The sequence below is a fragment of the Lactuca sativa genome, chromosome 7 (genome assembly GCF_002870075.4).
Source record: "Lactuca sativa cultivar Salinas chromosome 7, Lsat_Salinas_v11, whole genome shotgun sequence".
Taxonomy (NCBI): domain Eukaryota; kingdom Viridiplantae; phylum Streptophyta; class Magnoliopsida; order Asterales; family Asteraceae; genus Lactuca; species Lactuca sativa.
In genome coordinates this window covers 189678233-189703828 of record NC_056629.2, presented here as the reverse complement: position 1 = coordinate 189703828, position 25596 = coordinate 189678233, and the positions used below count along the sequence as shown (strand labels likewise).

At 33.3% G+C, this 25596-nt stretch overlaps 2 protein-coding genes across 3 annotated transcripts; both read left to right on the top strand.

The window, feature by feature from the left end:
• The first annotated feature begins 346 nt into the window (after positions 1-346).
• LOC111898427 (DNA-binding protein REB1) lies at positions 347-3352 on the top strand. The gene is made up of 2 exons (XM_023894340.3): positions 347-525; positions 1552-3352. Exon 2 carries the CDS (start codon positions 1589-1591, stop codon positions 3116-3118), a length of 1530 nt encoding a protein of 509 aa, XP_023750108.1. The 5' UTR covers positions 347-525; positions 1552-1588; the 3' UTR covers positions 3119-3352.
• Positions 3353-19776: 16424 nt separating this feature from the next.
• LOC111898426 (probable serine/threonine-protein kinase At1g54610) lies at positions 19777-24964 on the top strand. Of its 2 annotated transcripts, XM_023894339.3 has the most exons (9): positions 19777-19925; positions 19996-20119; positions 20306-20767; positions 20892-21494; positions 22276-22503; positions 22576-22676; positions 23180-23294; positions 23385-23795; positions 24482-24964. In XM_023894339.3, the coding sequence occupies exons 3-9, from the start codon at positions 20360-20362 to the stop codon at positions 24662-24664; spliced, it is 2049 nt and encodes a 682-aa protein (XP_023750107.1). In that variant the 5' UTR covers positions 19777-19925; positions 19996-20119; positions 20306-20359; the 3' UTR covers positions 24665-24964. The 2 variants fall into 2 exon arrangements, with proteins under 2 accessions (XP_023750107.1, XP_023750106.1); XM_023894338.3 differs by lacking the exon at positions 19777-19925 and having other exon boundaries at positions 19932-20119.
• Positions 24965-25596: the final 632 nt, after the last annotated feature.

Below are 25596 nucleotides of genomic sequence, written 5' to 3'. Positions count from 1 at the left end.
AATTCTTCATTTCAAATTTCAAAATTTTCACTCTAATTACATTAAACTAATAAGATTAGAGTGAAAATTAAAATAAAATTAACATAAGTTATAAAGTGATATAATTTTACCTATTTATTTAAATCAATGATTATAATTTTATATAACTAAAAAAATCTCTTAATTAATAAGTTATTTAAAATAATTGATTAATAATTTTGAGTTTTTATTATAAAAAATTAATTAATTTTATAACTGTGATTTCTACGGGTTATAAACTAGTAAATAAATAAATAAAAATAAAAATACCTGGTTCTTTGAGTTTAGTCCTTGCAATAAAACTTCAAAACCCCGTCTATTTTACCTATTTACCCTCGTTTCTCCCCCTTTCTAACGCGGAACCCTCTTCTCCCTAGTATATCGTCGCCCATCGTTAATTGCCGCCGCCACTCATCATTGCACGCCCCCGGTATCTCCGATAGATCCAGTAAACCCTCAAAGTTTTGGACTTCACTGTCTCCTACTTCTTAATCGATCATCATACAGGTTGATTTCAACTCTTATAATCTCCTTTTCTTCTCCGTCGATTCTTTATTTCCATTATCTTTATCGACATCATCAAGCCTAGCCGATTTTAGTTTAGCTCATAATTTCATCTTGTCATGTGGTTTTGAAGATTATATCTTTATTGGGTTTTAGATTTTAAATTAAACTTCTGATCAATGAGGAATTCTAGAAATCCGAAACTGTAAGAAATCTTGTATACAGGCTGTTGTTGTTGTTGTTGTTGTTGTGTATTAGTACATATGCTAAAAGTAAAGTTACTGGTATAGTGGTATATGTTGATTCTATTGAAAGATGGATTTTGTGTTTATTGTTACTGGTGTATGCTACTGCTTCAAAACTATACATAAATCAGAAAATGTAAAAGTAACAGAATGCTTTTCAATTTGCTTGAAATCGTACCTATTGTTACTTGTTTGGTGGTTGTGCACAATGAAATGATCTTGTAGTTTCAGCTTCTATGTATTAATTGCACATTATGTGCCTTTTTTTTTCATATACAAATAAAGATTGAGTCCATATTGTTCTTAAAGAAGGCATCCTCGTTCTCTTAGTATCATGAAGCTCCCTTGTATTCTCCTAACTAGCTCCATTGACCAACTTATCAATCGATATTCTCTCCATAGTGCTCTAAAAACACCATCTTTTGCTAAAGTTTGTAATTGCAAGTTCTCATCTTTGATGCATATGATGCGACTTTTGTCCCTAGTGTACATTTCTTTACCATGTAAGAGTTTGAAATCCTTTTTTCTCATCAGTGACCTTTTGTAAAGATTTCTTGTGGACATATCAGAACCTGAATCTATTTGATTAAAAGAAAAGTGAGAGAGTATATCGATTTGTAGATTAGGAAACATTGTATGTACCATTTTTTATATCAAGTGTTATTCTTTTCTTTTGTTCCAAATAGATATATAGGAATGTTCAGTTCTTAGTTTGTTTTTTTCTTAAGGTAGGGGGTTTCTTGTAGCATCTATTATCTCAGAGTTTATCTTTTGTCTTAAGCAGGAATCACAAGCTCAGAAGCTAGGTGGAAGCATAAGAAATGGGAAACACAGGGGAAGATGCAGAAGCCTCACCTATGATGATGGAAAAGAAGAAGAAGAAGAAAAGCAAGAACATGACCAATAATCATCCAGAAGAAATAGATAATGCTCTTCCGAAAGAGAAACCTCATAAGCATAAGAACAAGAAGAGGAAATCAGAATCAAATGAAGATGGAGGAGATAAGGCTATTCAGGAAGACAATGGTGATCTACAGAAGAAGAGGAAAAAAGATTCTTCCAAGAGTGCACTAATTAAAGAAAATAACCAGAGCCAAGATGATGACCCAAAACCCAAAAAAGAAAAGAAGAAAAAGAAGAAAAAGAAGAAATCAAAGGCAAATGAAGATGGATATAATGGTAATTTGGAAGAAGACAATAGTGATTTACAGAAGAAGCATAAGAAGAAGAAGAGGAAAAGAGATTCGGAGACACAAACAAATGATGACCCAAAACCAAAAAAAGAAAAAAAGAAAAATAGGAAATCAAAATCAAATGAAGATGGAGATAAGGGTAATTTGGAACAACAAAATGAAGACCCAAAAAAACCCAAAAAAAAGAAAACCAAAAAAGTTACCTTTTCGGGCGAAGTAGAAATCTTCCCATCATCATCCAACACAACAACCGCCAAAAGACAACAAAAAACAAAACCCGCCGACAACGACAACCTAGTACGAGGAAAAAGATTCACACCAGAAGAAGACGAAATAGTAAAACAAGCCGTCGAAAACTACATAATCTCCAACAACCTAGGAGACGACGGCTTAAAAATGATCCTAAACTGCAAATCCCACAAAGGTATGAAAAGATGTTGGCAAGAAATCGGCAATTGCATCCCCTACCGCCCTCACACCGCCATCTACCACCGGGCCCACATCCTCTTTGAACAATCCGAACACCGCCAATGGACACCCGAAGAGATCAAATTCCTCAAAGAATCCTACAAAAAACACGGAAACAAATGGAAAATGATCGCGGAAGAACTCGGTAAACACCGCTTCCATGTCAAGGACACCTGGCGAAGAATAGTCAAACTTGAGAATTTAAAAATTGGGAAATGGAGTCAAGATGAGTATCAGAATCTATACGATATGGTCAACTTGGATTTACAAATGAAGATCACGGGTCAAGAGAAAAAGTCAAAGCATGGGATGTTGAGGGATAATATTCCATGGACATCGATTAGTGAGAAGTTGACAACTAGAAGTGATTCGACTTGTTGTAGGAAGTGGTATGAACAGTTGACTTCGAGTTTAGTGGCTGAGAAGAAATGGTCGGATGCTGATGATTATTGGTTGGTTGGGAAGCTTTATGAGATTGATGCGGCTTGTGTTGAAGATGTGGAGTGGGATGAGCTTTTGGAGCATAGAAGTGGTGAGATTTGTAGGAAAAGATGGGATCAAATGGTGGTTTGTATTGGGAATCATAAGAGTAAGACATTTGGGGAACAAGTTGAGATATTGGCTAAACGTTATCGTCCTGAATTGGCTGAAACTAGACAGATTTGGGATGATAAACCCCTTGTTCCTTGAGGGTTTTTCACTTATTTTGTGTTGTAGTTGTTAAGTCGTGTTTTAAGACGTGTGTTTTGTGTTGTTAAGTTTGTCTTGTCATGTCGTTTACTTATATTCAGAAAGTTAAAAACATTGGAAGACATGGTTTATGAGAAGAAGAAACGTTCATAGGTGATAGGAGGGATGAAGGGGTCAAAATAATAATTTTGGTTTGTGAATTGATACAAGTTGGGTTGGTTTTCTTTATTAAAATGGTTGGTTGATTTTTTTTTTTCAAATGACTTGTGAGGTTGTAAGTTTTGAGGTGTAACGGACTTGTTCAATCTGTTGGATATATTGTTGGTGGATTTAATGTCGTTATGGACTTTAAATCGTAATAGATAATTGCTTGAAAACCTTTGTTCGTTGAAGTTAATACGATTTTTTTAATATGTCAACAATCGAAAAAGATTGGAATAATGTCACGGCATACACCACTTTAGCAATATCACAATCAATGAATAAATGTTGAGTTGTCCAAATCACAAAATATACACGATTCAAGCCAATCCTTCTAGTTAGAATATTAACCTTTATAGGGACAATTTCGATCCAAATAGTAGCAGCACCCAATGAGCCCAAAGTTCGGTCATCAATGTAGTGTCTCAAAGAGGAAAAGTCCCCCAAATGAGATAAGTCTCACGTCCACAAGTCATTATCATGATTGGTGTTAAAATAATGCGGAATTTGCATATGGATAACCATTTCCATGTCATCAATTCCACTACGTATAGGTAGTATCCAATCCGACTCCCAAAAGCCAAAAGAAAATCGAATGTCAACCATAGAATCATTTTAAATTGCAAGGGAAAATAATCTAGGAAATAATTCACAAAAGGACTTTTCATCCCTCCATTTATGCTTACAAATCTGAGTACATCCATTTCCAACCATCTTTGCATGAAATGAGCAACATCGACATCTCCGTTAGGATAAAATGCATAGTAGGAGGCAAATAAGCTACAATATAGAGCACTCATTTAATAATATCTGACATAACATAATCTCATTTAATCCAAGTAATTTTTTGGTAGCCCAAATCACACCCTCAAATGAAAGCATTTCATGCACTTTCCAAAGCCTTCGAAATTGTTAATGGAACGTTCAAAATAGAAAAAAAAAAAAAAAAAAAAACACCTAAAATTCGATTGAAAAAGTGTTAGCCTTCCACCAATCGATAATGCTTCAACTTTCCACCGTGAAATTTCATGAAAAACTTTTAAAGAGTCGGACATCAAGTTTCTTTTTTATCATTGTTGATACCAAACAGGAGTTGTGACAAATAAAAATCAGGGGTTGCACATATTTTTTAAGGGGATGCATTACTAGAAAGAAAAAAAAAAGTTTCCGAATGAATTTTTCTTCACAAAATCGTTACTAAACCGACAAATTTACACTAAATTCACATTTATCAAACTTTGTGATGGAATGTTGACGGATTTGTGACAAATTTTTGAAAAAAAAAATCATTAAATTTACATTTGACGGAAAATTTTGATACATAGTAGCTCCGCCCTTGAACAGGAGACCATATTAATTGAAAGCAAGTTTTTTGTCTTATGTCCCAAAATAGCTACAATATCATTAACTTTGCCCAAAAGCAACATTTATTTAGAAAATATTAATTTTCGATAAATAATGCAAAGTCCTGAACTCAAATTGAAAAGACGCAAAATACATGCAACGCTTCTAGAATTCTTAGGTGAACACTCTCCCATTACTAAATAATGGGATGTCAGGCCCACCAAGCCAATTACACCATTTGTTTGCAAATAAAACGTAATATAATGGTAAAAAGGGGTATCGATCCTCGGAGAAATGGTTGTATTCAATCACCAATGCAATCTAAAAGAACTATTGTAAATAAACTAACTAACTACAGTTAAACTAAAAGGGGGGGGGGGGGGTGTTTGATTACTTGAAAACTAAAAGACTTGAATAACTAAAAACTTGCAATTAAACAAGATAGTGAGATGCTCAAAGGTTGGGAATAATTGGTTAACTATGGCAATTCAACACAATGAACATTTATGTGTTTATCATTAGGATCTAATACAAAGCTTATCATTCATCCCAAATTGGTTATAGCAATCATGAAACATGAGATGCCAAGATTCCTCATAAGTAGTATGGAGGTTGGGGAAGCCCACAACACACCTTCTTAATTAAGATCAAGGGTCAATTGAAGCAATTGATCCCAAGAAATCAATTAGCCTTAAGAGTGAAGGAATCCCCAATTCCTAGAGGATGTCAAATGCTTACACATCCATAAAGGAGTTATGATTCATAAGCTAGAGATGATTTCTACCATCATAAAGCTTTTGTTCTAGATAAATTCAATGATCCAATGCAAAATCAAAGAAACAAATCAACAATTGCTCATTCAATTACTAAGCTCATGATCAAAACATCAAATAAGCATAAGAATTACAAACTAGAATCATAAACATGGAATAAATTGATAATCAACATAAATCCTTCAAAACCCACAAACATTCATTGGTTTTCAGCCAAAGTCAACCAAATAAGAGTATTAGCCACTCATGGCAACAAAGTAATAAGAACAATAATCTAATTGCATAAAGAAACTACCTAAGATTTGGAAAGATGAAAAGAAATGGTTTGGAGCTCCCAAAATCGCCTCTTGCAGGTCTCCAATGATGAAAAATCGTCAATGAGCCTCTAGATCTGATCCCCTAAGGTTATGGTGTGCCAAATGACCAAAATGCCCAAACTGGGCAGTTGCGCGGGTACCCGCGCGACGAAAATTCCACCCACGCAAACGCTGCTGTGTTGCCATTGGTCCACCATTCCACTACTCCACCCTTCCACTACCAAAGATTCCTTTGGTCCCCCCTGTCCATGTAATTTGAATCCACCAATCATCATTTAGCTACCAAATGGATGCTCCAAACCCAAAATTAGAAATTTATGATCCATCTTCACAAGCCCAAATAATCCAAGTCATCAACTTTAAAAGCCCAATTCTTCTTCTTTGATTCCGCCAAGCCCAACAATGCATCGGGAGCCCACTAAGTCGTCTTCACTCTAATCCACAATCACAAAAAGCTCCAAAACCCTGCAAAATTCCTCATGCAACATAACAAGTCCTCGATACGATCCATGATAAAAAAAAATTAATTAAAATACAATGCAATACTAATAAAAAAACTAAAAATCTAAAATAAACTAATAAAAAGAAAGAAATAAAATAAGCTATCACTAAAATGTCATAGGTATAAAAAATATATGAAAGTTTTAAGCCATTCGATCCCACCATAAACCTTTTAAAATTTCATTGATTATAAGCTTCTTTATATTGCCATGTGAACGCCTTCCATTACAATGAGAAAGGGGAACGGAGAAAGAGGATCTCCTTATCGTATGCCTCATTTAAGAGGAAACTCTTTGGAAGGAGAGCCATTGACCAACACGAAAGCCTTGGAAGATATAAGGCAAGAATCGATCCACCGTCTCGACGTAGAGCCAATACCCATAGCTTCCACTATGTTAAAAGATAATCTCAATTAAACGAATCGTAAACCTTTTCAAAATTATCAAAAGCTTTTGTTTCTTCTTAGACCATGTCACCACATCATTCACTACCAAAGGCCCATCAAGAATTTGTCTATTCTTTAGGAATGCCGATTGTATCGTACTAATAACCGAAGAAAAAACCCGACTTAACCTATTGGCTAGAATTTTTGTCACAATCTTTTTTAACTAACGCATTTTAATAAGAAAGAACTAGCAATAACCCTCTTTGTAGTTATTGCATTGTAATTTTTAACTAACGCGTTTTAATAAGAAAGAACTACCAATGAGTTAGTTAAAAATTACAATGCAATAACTACAAAGAGGGTTTTTTTATCCAATTTATCTAACTAACATGAAAATTTTTTGTTTCTAAAAGCTAACCACCCAAAAGAGAACGTAACAATCTTTTCAAACATCTCATCCTTCTTTTTGTATTATGTCGGTGGAGCAGTTGCATTATCTCTTTGCCAAATGTGAAGTTGCAGTGAGAATGTGGGGTGTGGTTTTTAGATGGTTGGATATTCAACCAGGGGAGTTTAGTTCGCTTTGGATTGAAGTTGATTGCTAAAGAAATTGTTAGTGGATGCTATTGTTGGTACATCGATTTGGTATATTTGGAAATAGAGGAATGCAATGCTTATTTGCGGATATGTTGAGAAGAGAGAGTTATCTTTTATGTGATACAACAATAGAGATACATAATGTCCTAATAAATGGGTTTGTTGGCTTCAATAACCACTTAGAGTGTGTTCGACACGGAGTGTTTGAGAGCTTTTAGCTTCTAGCGTTTGATAAAACGCTCCGTTTAAAACAAAAAGTCTCGTTTGACACTACAAGCTTCTTGCGTTTAGTTTAATCAAAACGCTCCAAATCTAAATGTTACTTCATGTAGCGTATAACAAAACACTACAAGATACCCGCTACCTACTACAAGCTACCCGCTAGCAGCTAGTTTTGCCAAACACGCCCTTAATATTTTGTAATTGGATTTTTAGCCTACCAACTTTATAGTGTCTTTTTAATATATTATTGTTTTATAAAAAAAATCTCATTGATCTAAAACTTACCTCAGTCAAAGACGCAAGCATTTCTCAAAGGCTAAATCACTCATAAGAAAACATAGACCTTAATCCCTCAGGAATGTTGCACACACCAATAAGGACTTTGTAAATGGAAATGTAGTAAATGCCTAAGACTATCCAAAACGACTTTTATCGATATTGAATGGCCACCAATTGAAAACATAGAAGCTTTTAGATTAGAAAGTTTTTTCCTAAACCATTGAATGACCATCATTAATAACTTTCCACTTGACCACTTTAGACATATTTTTTCCCATGAGAAATTAAATATCCTCCTATCATTTTCTCCTACTTATATTCCTATCTATGTGAAATAGTGACAAATGTCATATTTGACTAATATTAATTATATATTAATACACATGTCATCATTTCAAATGGATAGGAGGACAAATAGGAAGAAAGGTAGGAGGATATTTAATTTCTCTTTTTCCCACCATCAAATTGAGGTATTTAAAGGAAAACTAGATGTTTCACAAATTCGTTGTATTCACCACCACAATCTTGTATTGAAAACCAATTAGACTAATCAGCCTAAATTCTTAACAAATATAAGATCTTGAATTTTCAAGATCAAAGTAATGAACAATGAATTACAACCTTTTAAAATAGGTTGAAACTCCTTAACATAAGTCATCATAAAATCTCTTAATAAATCCCAACAAGATTTTATAAACCCAAACATAAAACCATCGGGGCCCAAGGGATTTATCAATTCCACAATTGTAGACAACTATCAAGAGATGAGCTGTCAAGATCATTCCCGTCAAGTTTTATCATTCACATGTTTAATATGCAGTCAATATGTTGTTATTATCGTTCCTTATTTTCCTCATTAGTTAGCTGTAAAGTTGTATTATTTATACCGTGTATTTTCTTCATTCAAAAATATACAAACATAAAACATTCTCCAGATCTTCTTCTCTTTTCTTTATATGGTATCAGAGCCTAGGCTCATATCATTGATACTTCCAAAATGTCAGGCACAACGCCCATTGTAGAATCAAGCACAAACACATCTCTGATTGTCAACACCACTTCCAAAGACAATCTAACCATCGTCAATTTTCCTTCTACCCTAAAACTTACATCCACAAATTACCTTGGATGGAAGACACAGATCGAAGCTCTTCTCCATGGTCTTGATCTGTACAAATTTATCGATGGAACACCCCCCCCCCATCACCAATTGTCGCACCTGACGGTACAATCTCACCCCATGCCGATTACTCCAAGTGGTTTCGGCAAGACAGGCTCTTGTTTGGTGCACTTGTTGGCAGTCTTCCCCCCCCCCCCAATTGTTCCTCTGATAACAAATGCATCATCTTCTCAAGATGCATGGAAAACCCTAACTAACATTTATGCCTCATCGTCACGAGGACATATCAAGCAACTTCAACACCGCCTCAAACACATCACAAAAACCTCAAATCAAACCATCACCGAATATATGCAAAATATCAAAACAGTAGTTGATGAACTTGCGATTCTTGGCAAAAAGCTTGATCAGGAAGACATTACAGATGTTGTCATCAACGAACTAGATCCTTCTGCATACAAACCGATTCTAGATGCCATTCATGCTAGAGACTCACCAATCACATTTAATGAACTCCATGAAAAGTTGATCCACCATGAACTAATCCTTGCCCAACAAGTCTCATCCGCAACTATCCACCAACCAGTCACCGCCTTCTATGCAAATCATCAACAACGTCACAAACCATGGACACCACGACACAACAACACAACTGCTGGTCTATTGCCCATACCCAAACAAACCTCTCCACCTGCAACACAGAGACCATTCTTGGGAAAATGTCAGTGGTGTCATCAAAAAGGACATGTCCTTAGCAACTGCAATACCTTTAAAACCTTTTTTCCCACAGTATTTGTACATCCTTACAATCGAAATTTGCAGGTTACTAATGCACAGGTTCACACGATGTCTCCACAACAAATAAACTCTTCCAGCATTGCAAATTGGCTCTTCGACAGTGGTGTCAGCTTCCATGCCACAAACGATCTCAATAACTTGTCCATCCATGCTCCATACAATGGGACAAAAGAACTCGTCATTGGGGATGGTTCGTGTTTACAAATCTCTCACATTGGCTTAGTAATTATTCAAACACCTCACACACAACTCATTCTCAAACACGTTCTCTATGTTCCATCTCTTTCTCGCAATATTATCTCTATCTCTCGATTATGTGTTGATAACCACTTTCTAATAGAATTTTATTCCTTTGTTTTTGTCATTAAGGATCTGACATCAAAAATTCCCCTATTCAAGGGCACAACAAGCAAAGGGATGTATGAGCTCCGTTCATCGCTATCGCCCCAAATCTTCACCATCCCCTGCACCAATTCATCCACCTGGCACCACAGATTATGACACCCTCAACACAAAATTTTCAAACAATTATGTTATGTTCTTTCTTTTTCTAGTTCAATTGACAATTGTAATTCTTGTCAAATTAATAAAAGTCATCGCCTACCATTTCATAAATCATCCCTCACTTCTAATGCTCCTTTAGATCTCTTGTTTTCTGATGTATGGTGCTCTCCAATTGAATCTATTGATCACTATAAATACTATATTATTTTTGTTGATCACTTCACAAAATACACATGGTTATATCCCATGAAAAAGAAGTCTGATTCCTTTGATATCTTTACTCGTTTTCAATCTCTGGTTGAAAACTATTTCAACACTAAAATCAAGCAATTCTTTTCAGATAATGGAGGTGAATACTTAAAGCTAAGATCTCACTTCTCATCTTCTGGCATCACTCATCTCACCTCTCCACCCCACACACCAGAACATAATGGTTATGCTGAAAGACGACACCGACGTATTGTTGAAACTGGCCTTGCTTTGTTATCACATGCAAATATTCCCACAACTTTTTGGCCCTATGCCTTTACCACAACTGCTTACCTGATAAACCGCCTCCCAACCTCAACCCTTCACAATCTATCTCCCTTTCGGTGTCTCTTCAACAAAGAACCCAATTACAGCAAATTAAAAAGTTTTGGCTGTCTTTGTTACCCTTGGCTTCGCCCTTACTCCCCACATAAAATTTATCCTCGTTCAACACCTTGTGTATTCGTCGGGTACTCACCAGCACAAAGTGCTTACTACATCTTTGATCCCATCTCTCACAATACTTACACCTCTCGACATGCTATTTTTGTTGAAACAGAAATTCCTTTTCAACGACTTACCAATGACCCCCCATCACCTTCCACAATAAATCTTGATCATTGGCTTACTCTAAGCATACCAGTTATTGGCTCCACAGAAACCCAAACCCATCTTGAACCCTCAACACCATCTAGCACACCTATTATCTCACCTATCAACTCACCACCCCCTTCTCCAATAGAAAATCCTTCACCTCCTCCCTCCCCAGAAGACCATACTCATCCTACAAAAATGACCACTCGTCCAAATCCAAAACCAAACCAAAAATACTACAACTCCAAATTTCATCTATACACTATTTTTACTACCTACCACCATTACTCAAGCACTCAAAAATCCCTCATGGCGACAAGCCATGCAAGAAGAGTTTGATGCTTTGGAGCAAAATAAAACCTGGTCTCTTGTTCCTTCTTCTACTGCTCAAAACCTTGTCGGCTACAAATGGGTCTATCGCACTAAATATAACCCTGATGGTTCCATTGACAGACTCAAAGCCCGCCTTGTAGCCAAAGGATTCCACCACCACTTTGGCATTGACTACCGTGAAACCTTTAGCCCCGTTCTTAAACCTGCCACACTTCGACTTGTTCTCTCCCTTGCTATCTTGAACAGTTGGCCTCTTCGCCAACTAGACATAAACAATGCTTTTCTTCAAGGCCATCTCCATGAAGATGTATATATGGCTCAACCTCCAGGTTTTGTCAACTCATGTTCTCCTAATCATGTTTGCAAACTCAATAAAGCTATTTATGGATTACGCCAAGCCTCTCGTGCCTGGTATGATGAACTTAAAAACCATCTCTTATCTCTTCATTTTAAACCCACCAAATCAGATTCATCCCTTTTCATTCTTAAACATTCTTCCTCTTATATTTTAGTTCTTGTCTATGGTGATGACATCATTGTCACTGGTCCATCTTCCTCTCAAATCTCTAACTTCATCTCAACTCTAGCAACCAAATTCTCTCTTAAAGATCTGGGATCTCTTTCCTATTTCCTTGGTATTGAGGTACTTCCCCATCCTACTGGTATTCTTTTATCTCAACGAAAATACATTCTTGATATAATTACTAGAGCAAATATGTGTGAGTGTAAACCAATATCAACCCCAATAACCACATCAGCACCATTAACCTTAACTGGAGGTACACCCCACCCCTCTCCTACTGAATATCGAGCTCTCGTTGGTGCTCTTCAATACCTATCCCTCACCCGACCTGATATCTCCTTCACAGTAAATCGTCTATCCCAGTTCATGCATGCTCCAACCTCCCTTCACTGGATTGCTCTCAAAAGGTTACTAAGGTATCTTCATGGCACTTTATATCATGGTATCCTCCTAAGAAGACAGTCACCTCTCACATTACATGCATTTACTGATGTGGATTGGGCTGGAGACAAAGATAACTACCGCAACACAACTGGTTACATTGTTTACTTCGGTTCCAATCCCATTTCATGGAGCTCCAAAAGACAAAGCACTCTAGCAAGAAGCTCTACTAAAGCTGAATTTAGAGAAGTTGCTTCCACAACTACTGAAGTACAGTGGATCACCTCATTGCTTAGTGAACTTAGTTTTTCATCATGCACCACTCCCACCATATATTGTGATAACCTTAGCGCTACATCCTACTCTGCAAATCTAGTTTTCCACTCTAGAATGAAACACCTTGCCCTGGATTTTCACTTTGTTAGAGAAAAGGTACAACAAGGAACACTTCGTGTTCAACACATTGCAGGTGACGATCAGGCTGATGCTCTCACTAAACCACTACATAGACCTCGTTTTCATTATCTTATCTCCAAGATTGGTCTTCTCTCTGGATCGTCCATCTTGCGGGGGCATATCAAGAGATGAGCTGTCAAGATCATTCCCGCCAAATTTTATCATTCACATGTTTAATATGCAGTCAATATGTTGTTATTATCTTTCCTTATTTTCCTCATTAGTTAGCTGTAAAGTTGTATTATTTATACCGTGTATTTTCTTCATTCAAAAATATACAAACAGAAAACATTCTCCAGATCTTCTTCTCTTTTCTTTATAACAACTTCCTAAATTTCATGCTCCGTAAAATTAAGACGCATGTCCAAAAGATAGTTATTTAAACAACCAATTATCTTGAAAATGTCTCTCTACAATGTTCGTTATATTTGGTCGCATAAAAAGAATGAAACCATTTTTACCAACTTTGGATCAACACACCAAGTACCATCAATCATGATCCCCCAACCCGTCATTTGTCTCGTTTGCTTATTATAATACCATGAAAAGATCATGAGTTTTCATCAATATTCCACTGAATTTTAAATATAAATGTTCTTTATTTTATAAGTCTAGAAGAGTTTTAAGAATAGCAACCCGGTTTTGAATTTCAAGATCTGTAGCCATCCACGAGTCCATATCTTTAACATTTCTCATTCAAGTTGTTAAATGATTTTTTAACATTTTTTTTATCACCTAAACACACTTATTAAATCTTATTCCTAAACTACTTATTGTCCGCAACGAGACTTGAATCATCAACTCCTTAGGCGAGAGACACCTATCCAACACCTTGATACCTTAAAAAATGGATTACTTTGTTCTTAACAAAAACAAGGATTAAGTTATAAATAGTTCGTAGCAAAAACATTAATAAATTATAAACTAAAAAGTTTCTTGAATGAAAGTTAGAATTCATGGTATCTTTGTATTTTTAAATTTTTTTTTGGTACTTATTATCAAATGTTGATCATATTGATTTCATTTTGATATACAGTACAAAATTTATATATATTTTCTTATTCTGGTAAGCATTGACGTTTTGACTAAAGTCAGTCACATTAAACAACATTGGAGTCAAAGGCTACTCTCCATTATTCATATTTATACTTGAATTGTTGGCTTTTATTGCACATAAATATCATGGAAATTCCTTTTGGTCATGTTTTAAATTTAATGTTATTCCTACCAAATTCATAAACATTTGATTTAATTATAAACTGAAAATAATGTTTTAGAATGAAAATGTATGCAGAATTTATGGTATCTTTTAAAATTTTAATTGAACTTTACTTTCTAAATGCTAAATACAAAAAATTGATTTGAAATTAAATATATAAGATTGCTTTGAAATTCATCTATTTGTTTGTTAAAAACATAATCATTGACCCCGCAATGAAAACGTAGCGGTTGAATCGTTAAGATACGAAATTACACACATAGTGGCGGACGCAGGCTATTTTAATAGGGGTGTCCCTCATACTTCAAGCGGGTGCACTTAATAGAAAATTTTTTTTAAAAAAATTTTTACACTACGAACCGAAAATTAAGCAGTGGCCCAGGACCCCCAATTCTCCACATAGGTCTGCCACTGTACACACAAGATGTCTAGAGTTTAAATTCTGTCATGACGTACAATTTACCATTTAAAAAGAAAACATAATCCTTATATTTTATAAATACTTACGGTTATTATTTTATTTCAGAATATATTGAAGATGTACAATTATTAATGAATTTATTCACATAAAAAAGTATCATGTCAAGTTTTGATTTGGATCAAAGGTTTCCTCCCTTTCAAAAAGGGTTGACTAAGGTGGACATGCTACGCATAACGCTTGAAGAATAGAGAGAGAATTCTTTTCTTTTTCTTTATTTCTTTTTTCTTTTTGGCTTATACGTAAGTACGTAACAAATAATTATTTACTTTATAATATATTTCTATTTTCTCTTATCTTATTGTTTTATTCTAAAATTTGCTAGTTAATATATATACTGAAAAAAAGCTTTTCAGACGTTTAAATATTTTGAAATAAAATAATAATTGTAGTTAACTGATTTGTGTATTCTATGATTTGACAAATTTATGATAGTAAAGGGTACGTATAGTACCACCCAAAGCAATTAAACCCGTCGATCTAACCCAATAATTAACGAATTGAGTTAAAAAAGATTCATTTAACTAAATTGATTAATCCGATTAATTAAAAAATTGAGTTATTGTTGGATTTTCCAACAATTTCAAATCGCCAAACCATATATATATATATATATATATATATATATATATATATATATATATATATATATATATATATATATATATATATATATATATATATATATATATATATATAGATAGGGTTAGGATTAAACGTGAATAATATATATTGTTTGAATGTATGACAAGTTTTGGACCGTTAGATTAGATTTGTATATGACTAAGATTTGATGGTGTACAATAGTTACAATGGAACACAACACATATAAACATTTCTTTTAAATAAAATAAACTTAAAAATAGTAATTATAAGGGCATAAATGACATTTTGATTAAGTCCCAATATGGAAGTTGAAAGAATTAAGGAGAACATATTTATCTTAAATCAAAAACAATATTTAGTTATCAAAATGAACTTTAATTGTCTGGATATCAAGAAATGATTCTACGTGAATCATATTGAAGAATCGAAGAATTCTCTCAATAAAAAGAGATGAATATGAGTTTATTCTTTAAGAATAAGGGTTAATTTATGAGTTTTTTTTTAATATTTTTAAAGAATATAGGCATATATATTATACAGTAACATATCATTCTTTCAAAAAAATGTATCGCGGTATAATCATGAATATATATTAAAACAATTATAACCATTCTTATAACATAAAAAACAATTTTTATAACATAAAACAGTAATATATACAACATTTTGAAGAATATACATATCCATCTATACTGCATTCTTTAAAAAGATGTTTGTAATATATAATATATAATATACAATATTCGTGAAGATTAAAAAAATATAATATATACTAAATTCTTTCAGAATATAAAAAAGTTTATGATATATACTATATTCTTTAAGAATTTGTTTGTCAAAAGAAAAACTAAAATACAAAAGCCCTACATTTTTCTCCATTGTTCATCAGGTTTCGTCAATCTCTAATCATCTCCAAACAACCAACACTACCTACATTTTTATTTCCCATGAAGTGCTTAAAAGAACCATCTTTAAGGTGTTGTTTGTTTTTTTTATAAAAACCTCTTCAAACCACTTATTGCTGCACGGCGCAGCACACGCACAACACTTTCCCTCTCGCAGCAGTTTGTTTTTTGGAAGACTTCAGACTACAAAACCTCTACGCGTGTGCTGCGTGACGCAGCACTTGACTTGCCTCTTCTAACCTCTTCAGCTTTCATTTTTTCTAAGTGTTTTTTTTAAGAATTTTTGTATAACTTTTTTTTTAAATTTTTTTTTAAACTTTGATTTTTTTTAAATTTTTATTTACGGATATGATACAATTTATTTTTATAATTTCCACGATTTTTTTTAATTTGTTTTTTTTTTAATTTTTTTACTGTTTTATTAATAATATTTTCAATTTCAGTTACATTTTTTTAACGTGTGTAATTTTTTACGAACTTTGTATACAACGTTTGCAATACTTTCTTAATTTTTTATTATTTTCTTTTTTAATGTTTTTTAAAATTAGTTTTTTTTCTAGAATAAAACTATTAGCTTCTTTTACATTTTTTTATGTTTTTTTTTAAAAAAAGTTTTATATTTTTGTTTTTTACATGTTCTTGTTATTATTATTTCAGTGTTTTAAGACTAGAATTATTAAATTTCAGTGTTGAGAATTATTTTCAGTTTATAAAATTAGTTTATTTAAATTTTAGTTTACTGCAGCAGTCTGCAGATGTTAAAAAACAAACATGCTTCTTATTATAGGCTGCAGCCGTTTGTTCCACCTCTTCTGCTACAGAGGATTGCAGAGATGGTCTGCAGACTTCATGAATTTTCGCTTCGAAAAAACAAACAGCACCTAAGTATGACTTTCATCATCTTCAAGAGAATAATACCCTGCAGTATGTATATAAAACTCAGATTACTTAAATGAAATACAATAGCATTTAATATTCTGTAAGAATGTTTTGCTAAAAACTGACAACTACCAAAAAAACAAACTTTTCATTACATTATTGGTTATTCACAAAAACAGATGAATATATATTACATTTCATTTTCATATTCTTTAAGAATACAAGCAAAATTAAATAAAGTGCATGAATTCTTGTAAAATAGGTATTATATACGAAGTTCTACAACTACAGGAAAATGATAAACATACATTGTTCTTCAAGAATGTGTAATTAGAATTGTAAACTTCTAAAAAAAAAATGTAGCAAATTGTTTATTCTCATATGATGATTCTTCAAGACCGGCAAGTTTATACTTGAAAAAAAAGACGAAAAGTCATTTCTCAGACTTGTAAAAAACTAACTAAATTGAATACCCTTACATAGTAATTTCGAGTTATAAAAAAATAATTATAAAATAATGGAAGATGATTAAGTACGTATTTTTTATTTTTATAAAACCATTATTGTTCCTGTATATTAATAAAGAATAAAAAATAAGTAGAGTTCTAACTGTGAGAAAAAAATCATATTCTTCAATAATTTTTTTATGTGTTGCATAGTTTTCTGAAGTTTGACAAGCTAACTTGATTTTCTAATATGATATAGGGTTAAAATAGTCAAACTTGAAAGGCAGCTAAGCAGTAAATGTATCATTATTTTATTAAGATTTTGCAGCTGTAAAGTTGGAGCATTCTTCAACAATTCATAATTCCTTAAAAAAAAATTAAAAATTCAAAGACTAAAAAAATGTCATTCTTGTCTTGTAGAGCATAAAATCAAGATAAATAGAATAATCAAAATTAGTCATATAAAGTTTAAGCAATGAATGGTATTTACTGTTAACAAGTCTCCGATTTGTATTTTGTTACAACTTTTGGAGAGAAAAAATCCAACTACTTTTCCCCTCTTTCATCGTCTGACAAGTTTCTTCAAACTACAGAGAGTGTCACAAAAACAAATAATTGGGTAAAGAAGTTACAAAGAAAAACAAAGGAAATCACTGAAATGATGAACTAAAAAAAGCGAATTGCATGGAGAAAACGTTACCTCCCGATTTGCACCAAGAACAAGGGCTCAAGTCTCCTGTTCAGTTGAAATTCTTTTGTGAAGAAAAGACGTGAAAGATTAGATGAAGATAGGTTATTAAAAGTATCTTAACTTCTTCCATATTTAGCGGTTTTATATTTTAGGTGTTTTGATAAATTTGATTTTTAAAACCGGTTTTACCATTAAATATAATTATTAAAATTACAAATTTAACCCTATATTTTGATTGGTCCACAAGTGGTCGTACATTCATACAATAATTAGTGTTTATATATGAACCTAACTCTATATATATATATATATATATATATATATATATATATATATATATATATATAAATTATTTGACATGTAATACTTTAGTTATAATCCATTACATCCAATAATTACACCTAAATCTAACCATCATTATCTTCTGAAATCCAAAACACAAACAATGCCGTGTTATTTGTTCAAGTTCGAATCTTATCACCTCATATGATAAATGATATGTCAAATTGTATCATTCTTTATTTACTTATGACATGTCATTTTTAATTTATGTTTTATGATTCACATATATTGCCATGCCTATTTTGACAGCTTTTCAAATAGTGTGAAAGGAGTTACTGAGAATTCATAGTTTGAGTGACCAATTGGATAAATGAATTTAAGATTTGGATAACTCCTAAGAGTTCACAGTCAATGTTATTGACGAAATCTTGTGAGTTATGCAGACAAAAAACTATTTTTGATTATGTAGTGGGGTATTCATTTAATTAATTTGCTAATAGGAACCATAAAATTAGTATAAATTACGTCTTTTAGCTACAAAACCCATTTCTTACAACTTATTTATGCTAATCATTCCCTTTGTTTTGGTCCCTTTACTAGGCCTAACATTTGTGATTTAGTAAATCGTAGTAAATCCAGTTGTTAAAAAAACCATATATCTTGCCAGAAGTGTAGGTGTCTAGACATATTTAAAGACGTAAATTAATGCATTTTGTCCCATTAGCAAAAGACATGGACATCATTTTACTATAGTTTCACATTGGTAACTATTTACATATTATATTGTAATTTTTTTAATTTTATTTAAATAATTATCAACGTATGTAACTTATTTAATGTTTGTTTTTTCTTTATGAAAACATCTTACTTTCAATTATTCTAACTACAACATAATATGTAGAGGGATAACCTGCTACCCCTTTACCATTCGTATAATTGAGGATATTTATCTAAAGGACAATACTGCAAAAAAAAAAAAAAAAAAAAAAAAAAAAAAAAAAAACTATTTTATCTAATTTGAGTAATTTCTACATTTAAAGTTTTTTATATTTTAAAAATATACTGTTTTTCCATATGTAGGTGTCTAGATGAGGTGGGACCAACGAGTAATGGATGTGGGCTTAAGTCTCTACCCTCCTCCTGTTAATGCTTTTTATGACCCCGGAATTTACCCCCCGACGCGCCTTTTAACCGACTTCTCATAAACTTTAGTTATTTTATTTTAATTATAAAAAATTAAATAAATAAGATTCGTGTAAAATGCAACTTTACATAAAAGTATGATAAGAGATATAATGATTATGTTAAATGTGGTTATACATACTAAAGTTAACAAAGTTCATTTGAAGGACAAACACGTGAGTTGATTACTTTTTGATGACAAAAAAGTTAAAAAAAAAAAACCAAGGACCATTTCCAATTTTCCATATGTGAACAAATTTAACACAAGTACAAAAAAAAAAAAAAAAAAAGAACTTAACATATAGTTTATTAGAAAATAAAAACTGAGATTCTTGATTGAATTATTAATAAAGATAAAATGATTTATTACGAATAAATCCAAGTTTTGACTTGCGAGTGGTGGTAAGGATGTCTCAGTACACAAGACCCCTCTCTCTCTCTCTCTCTCTCTCTCTCTCTCTCTCTCTCTCTCTCTCTAAAAACAACAGACTTCTAAAGGCTGCCCCAAACTGTCAGAATATATAAATGCTAAACAAGAAAATGTATAGACTTTTTCTTTAATTTTCTTATTTTTTTTCTTTCTAATTTCCATTTTCCATTTCTGGATTTCAGGAATTAAACCCCTCTGTATCTATCCATTCATCCGTCTCTCCCCTTCCTCTTTCGCAGATCCACGACTTTCCAAACCCTAGATCAGACAACAACAACAACTGCATTATGCAACTCTCACTTTCAGGTACTATTTTTATCCTTTTGTTGTTCTGATCACTGGGTATAAAATTATTTCGATTTCGTAACCTGGGTACAGCTTATTTTGAAGTAATTTGACTTAATTACGCACGAATTTCGGTCAAGCTGCTGGAATGTGCTTGTATTGGAGACTAATTTCTGAGATTTTATGATTTCGTTTTGTTTTTTTTAGTGAAATTGGGGAAAAGAGGTGGGTGATTGAAGTGAGTTTTGCATTCGGTGGATTATGGGTTGTGTTTGTGGCAAGCCTTCCGCCATTGACGACAGCAGAGAGAGTCCTAGGGACAGATATGGCGATAAAACTCAGTCTGAATTACGTGTCCCTAGGGTTGCATCATCAAGAAGAGAAGTCTACAGGGTCAAATCACAATCAGATAATAACGATGGTGGACCAATGATTATCGATAAACATGTCAATGGCTCAATCAGATTACCAGGAGAGAATCTTGAAAGAAAAAGAGAAAAAACAGAGTCCATCATTTCAACCCACCATCCTGTTCTAACCAGTGTCCCTAGAGCCACCGAAGGTGAGCAGGTGGCCGCCGGTTGGCCACCATGGCTGGCGGCAGTTGCAGGTGAAGCTATTAAAGGATGGGTACCCAGAAAAGCAGATTCTTTTGAGAAATTAGACAAGGTTTCTTTCCTTATTCTTTAAACTTTATCTCCAATTCATGAACATGAAGCATTTCCTTAAAGTTACACACTTTATTCATATTAGCAACATACACATTTTATTTATTTATTTATTTATTTTTCAGATTGGACAAGGTACATATAGTAATGTTTATCGAGCACGTGATCTTGATCATGGAAAGATTGTTGCACTAAAGAAAGTAAGATTTGACAATTTGGAGCCTGAAAGTGTCCGATTTATGGCTAGAGAAATTCACATTTTACGCAAACTTAATCATCCAAATGTTATAAAATTAGAAGGTCTTGTGACCTCACGAATGTCATGCAGTTTGTATCTTGTTTTTGAGTACATGGAACATGATCTAGCTGGACTTGCTTCTCACCCTAATCATAAGTTCACAGAATCACAAGTTAAATGCTACATAAGGCAGCTTTTGAAAGGTCTTGATCATTGTCATAGTCATGGGATTCTTCATCGTGACATAAAAGGTTCAAACCTTTTGGTTGATAATAATGGGGTTTTAAAGATTGCTGATTTTGGACTTGCGAGCTTTTTTGACCCTGGTCAAAGTCAACCGTTGACTAGTCGGGTTGTGACTTTGTGGTATAGACCACCTGAGCTTTTACTTGGTGCTACTTATTATGGGACAGCTGTTGATTTATGGAGTACTGGTTGCATAGTTGCTGAATTGTATGCTGGAAAGCCGATAATGCCTGGAAGAACAGAGGTATGTAATTTTTATAGGTTTGACATTTGGTATAGACTATAGATACTTAAAATTTTATTCAAAAATGTCACAAATTTCAAAGCTTTATTTAATATCCTTCACAAAGTCTCAATCTTTATTTGATATCCATCACAAAGTTCAAAGCTTTATTGGAATACTTATCATTATCAGATATACATCATAAAATTCTAAGCTTTATTCGATAAACATCCCAAAGTTCAAAGCTTTATTTGATATCCATCACAAAGTTCAAATCTTTATTTGATGAACATCACAAACTTCAAAGCTTTATTCAGTAAACATCAAATAGTTCAAAGCTTTATTCAGTAAGCATCAGAAAGTTTAAAGCTTTATTCGATATACATCACAAAGTTAAAAGATTTATTAAATACCCATCACAAAGTTCAAAGCTTTATTTGAATATACATCAGGAGTTGGAATCTTTATGTGACACCCATCACATTGCTTAAATCTTTATTCAATATACATCACAAAGTTCAAATCTTTATTCAATATACACCACAAAGTCCAATGGTTTATTCGGTATCCACCACAAAGCTCAAAGCTTTATTCAAATAAACATCACTATTCAACATACATCAAAAAAATCTAATCTTTATTGATATATATATATATCACAAAGCTCAAAGCTTTATAAGATAAACATCCCAAATTTCAAAGCTTTATTCATTTAACATCACAAAGTTCAAATCTTAATTCAATATACATCACAAACTTCCAAACTTTTTACTAACGAATCTTGTCATATTGTGGAATCCAGGTGGAACAACTCCACAAAATCTTCAAACTTTGTGGCTCTCCATCTGAGGATTATTGGAGAAAATCAAAATTGCCTCATGCCACCATTTTCAAACCTCAGCAGCCTTACAAACGATGTGTTGCAGAAACATTCAAGGAATTTCCAGCACCTGCATTAGCACTCATGGAGACTCTTCTCTCCATAGATCCTGCTGACAGAGGATCCGCATCTTCAGCCTTGAACAGTGAGGTATGAGTTTATGTGCATGATCGTTGACCCGACCCATGACCCCATTTAATGCATCTTTTTCTTTACTTACAGTTCTTCACTACAAAACCACTCCCTTGTGATCCTTCAAGCTTACCAAAATACCCTCCAAGTAAAGAGTTTGATGCTAAAATACGCGATGAAGAAGCTAGAAGGTACGTTTGATTAACTTTATTTACATTTTATATAATTTTAGCCAAATGGGTTTGGATATATTTTTTTAAAGAGTAAATTACATTTTTGCTCCTAAAACTTTTCTCTTGCAATTTTGGTCTTTATTTGAGGTTTTTGTAATGTTTTGGGTTCTTGTTTCTAGTAAAATGACTATATTTATGGGACTAAAATGGCAAAAGTCAGCTATAGCTATACTCAGGGACCAAAAATCGTCAACTTACTTGAAATACAGACCAAAAAAGTTACAAGAGCCTCAAAAAAGGACTAAAAACGTCACAAGAATCTCAAAAGGACCAAAATTGCAAAAAACAAGCTATACTTAGGGGCCAAAAGTAGTCATTTTACTTGAAACACAGACCTAAAAAGTTACAATAGCCTCAAAAAAGGACCAAAAACGTTACAAGAACCTCAAAAGGACCAAAATTGCAAAAACCAGGTATACTCAGGGGCCAAAAATGTAACTTACTTTTTTTTAAAATTCTAGACAAGCTGCAGCTGGAGGCAAGTCTCACCGACCCGATCCCGAAAGGCGAGCCACACGGGAGTCTCGAGCCATGCCAGCTCCTGAAGCTAATGCTGAACTTGCATCTTCCTTGCAGGTAAAGTTAGGGATGGTTTAGTAATTTTACATAGTTTATTTATTTTTTTTGGAACTAACAAACAAAGTGAAATGTGTTATGTGAATGCAGAAAAGACAAGGGCAGTCTTATTCCCGTAGCGAAAAGTTCAACCCTCAACAGGAGGAATCGGCATCAGGCTTTCGGATTGATCCACCGAGACCTTCTCAAAATATGGAGGAAGAACAAACAAACAATCTGCACAAAAGAGCTTCACATTCTGGGCCATTGGTTCAAAGGGCAGCATGGTCAAAAGTTGGAAAAAAAGTGGAATCAAATGGTGGAGATTTATCAGGAATTTCGGGTCTAGTGGCTGCTCGGAAGAGTATGTTGTCTGAAGATCGTAGGGACAAATCGGGAACTTCACAACATCATCCAAGATCGATTAGCCGATTTCCTGGATCACTTAAAGAAGCTTCTTCAAATGCTGCAAGCCACCCTAATGATGATGATGGAAGATCAAGTAATAAAGATCCGGTTTCTGTAAGTATTCAATGCGAGCAAATTGTCAATTTTACCCTAGATGCACAGACTGGACAAGCTTTCTAGGGATATTTTTTAAGATAAGAATAACGAGAGGGCATTTTGTACAGACAAGTGATCAAGAGCGAGTCCCACTGACACAATCTTAATGGTCATGTTTAGTCTTGTGATGTTCTGTCGTGTCATGTACCGATTCTGTCCGGTCTTGTCCTCTTCTGTCTTGTCATGTCATGTCATGTATTTATTCTGTCTAGTCTTGTCATGTTTTGTCGTGTCATGTACTGATTCTGTCCGATCTTGTTATGTTCTGTCTTGTCATTTAGTGATTCTGTCCGGTCTTGTCATGTTCTGTCGTTTCATGTACTGATTTTGTCCGGTCTTGTTATGTTCTGTCGTGTCATTTAGTGATTATGTCCGGTCTTGTCATGTTGTGTCGTGTCATTTAGTGATTCTGTCCGGTCTTGTCATGTTCAGTCCTGTCATGTCATGTCATGTATTGATTCTTGTCATGTACTGATTCTGGCTAGTATTGTCTTGTCCAGTCTTGACATGTTTTGTAGTGTCATGTTTCTGTCTAGTCTTGTCTTGTCTTGCATAACAAACGGGGCCAAAAGTAACATTTTTTTTCATGTTACAAATGTTACACGGAAGATTTCTTGACTAAGGAGTTTTATATATTTTTGTAGCTTGGATACGGATCGAAAGGAAGCAAGATTCACTACTCGGGTCCATTACTAGCTCCTTCTGGGAAAGTTGACCAAATGCTAAAAGACCATGATCGACAAATCCAAGAAGCTGTAAGAAGAGCACGTGATAAAACCAAAGTGAGAAAAGTTCAAGGAGAGAACACATTCTTTTCTGGTCGATAAGCTCAAAAGATTCATAAACACGGATCATCAAGAATGAATTTGTAGACGATATAAATTCATGTATAACGAGCTAAATGTTTAAAAAGTTTTCACCCCTTGTCTTGTGTATAGTGGCATTCGAACGAATTGTGGGGGTTCATACTTGATTTCTTTTTTTTTTTCTTGTCTTTCTTTGGGTAGGGAAGAGGAAAGGGTGTGTTCTTGCAATCCAAGTTCAAAGAATGTCCAATCTGTATCATTAAGCAATTGTGGTTTCTAAGACTAATCTGAGTTTGAAATTGAGCCATTTTGTTTGTTTTTTGTTTTTTGTTTTATATGGGCAAGTTTAAGCTAATGAGTATCTAATGAGATCCATTTTCGGCTTTGTAAATGTTGTGTTTTTAACTTTTATATATATATATATATATATATATATATATATATATATATATATATATATATATATATATATATATATATATATATATATATATATATATATATATATATATATATGCATTAAATATTACAGTTGATAAGTAGAACTATATTTAGAAAATGAGAAACAAAATAAAATAAATCATCAATGCAAATTTCAAAAATTAAAAATTTTGGATGCAACTGAATCCATTGAATATGGGCAGGGATTTACTGGAAAAATAATATCTTGGATAAATAATTGAATTTTAAAAAGTTTGTGACCCGTTTGAAAATTTATACTATGATTAAAAGAAAAAAAAAATTATATTTGTAGGCCCTTTACGCTTCAAAAGGTTGAATTTAGGGGCATGATTCTTGGCTTTTGGTTCTTAGCAACCTGCACAACAACAAAAAAAGACCTCCAAAATTACTAAAATTATCCTCCAAATATTTATATTTTGCAGAAATAACCCCTCATGACACCATCTTTTGCTGAAAATCTCAAATTTTGTACCATTTTTCACACTTGATGA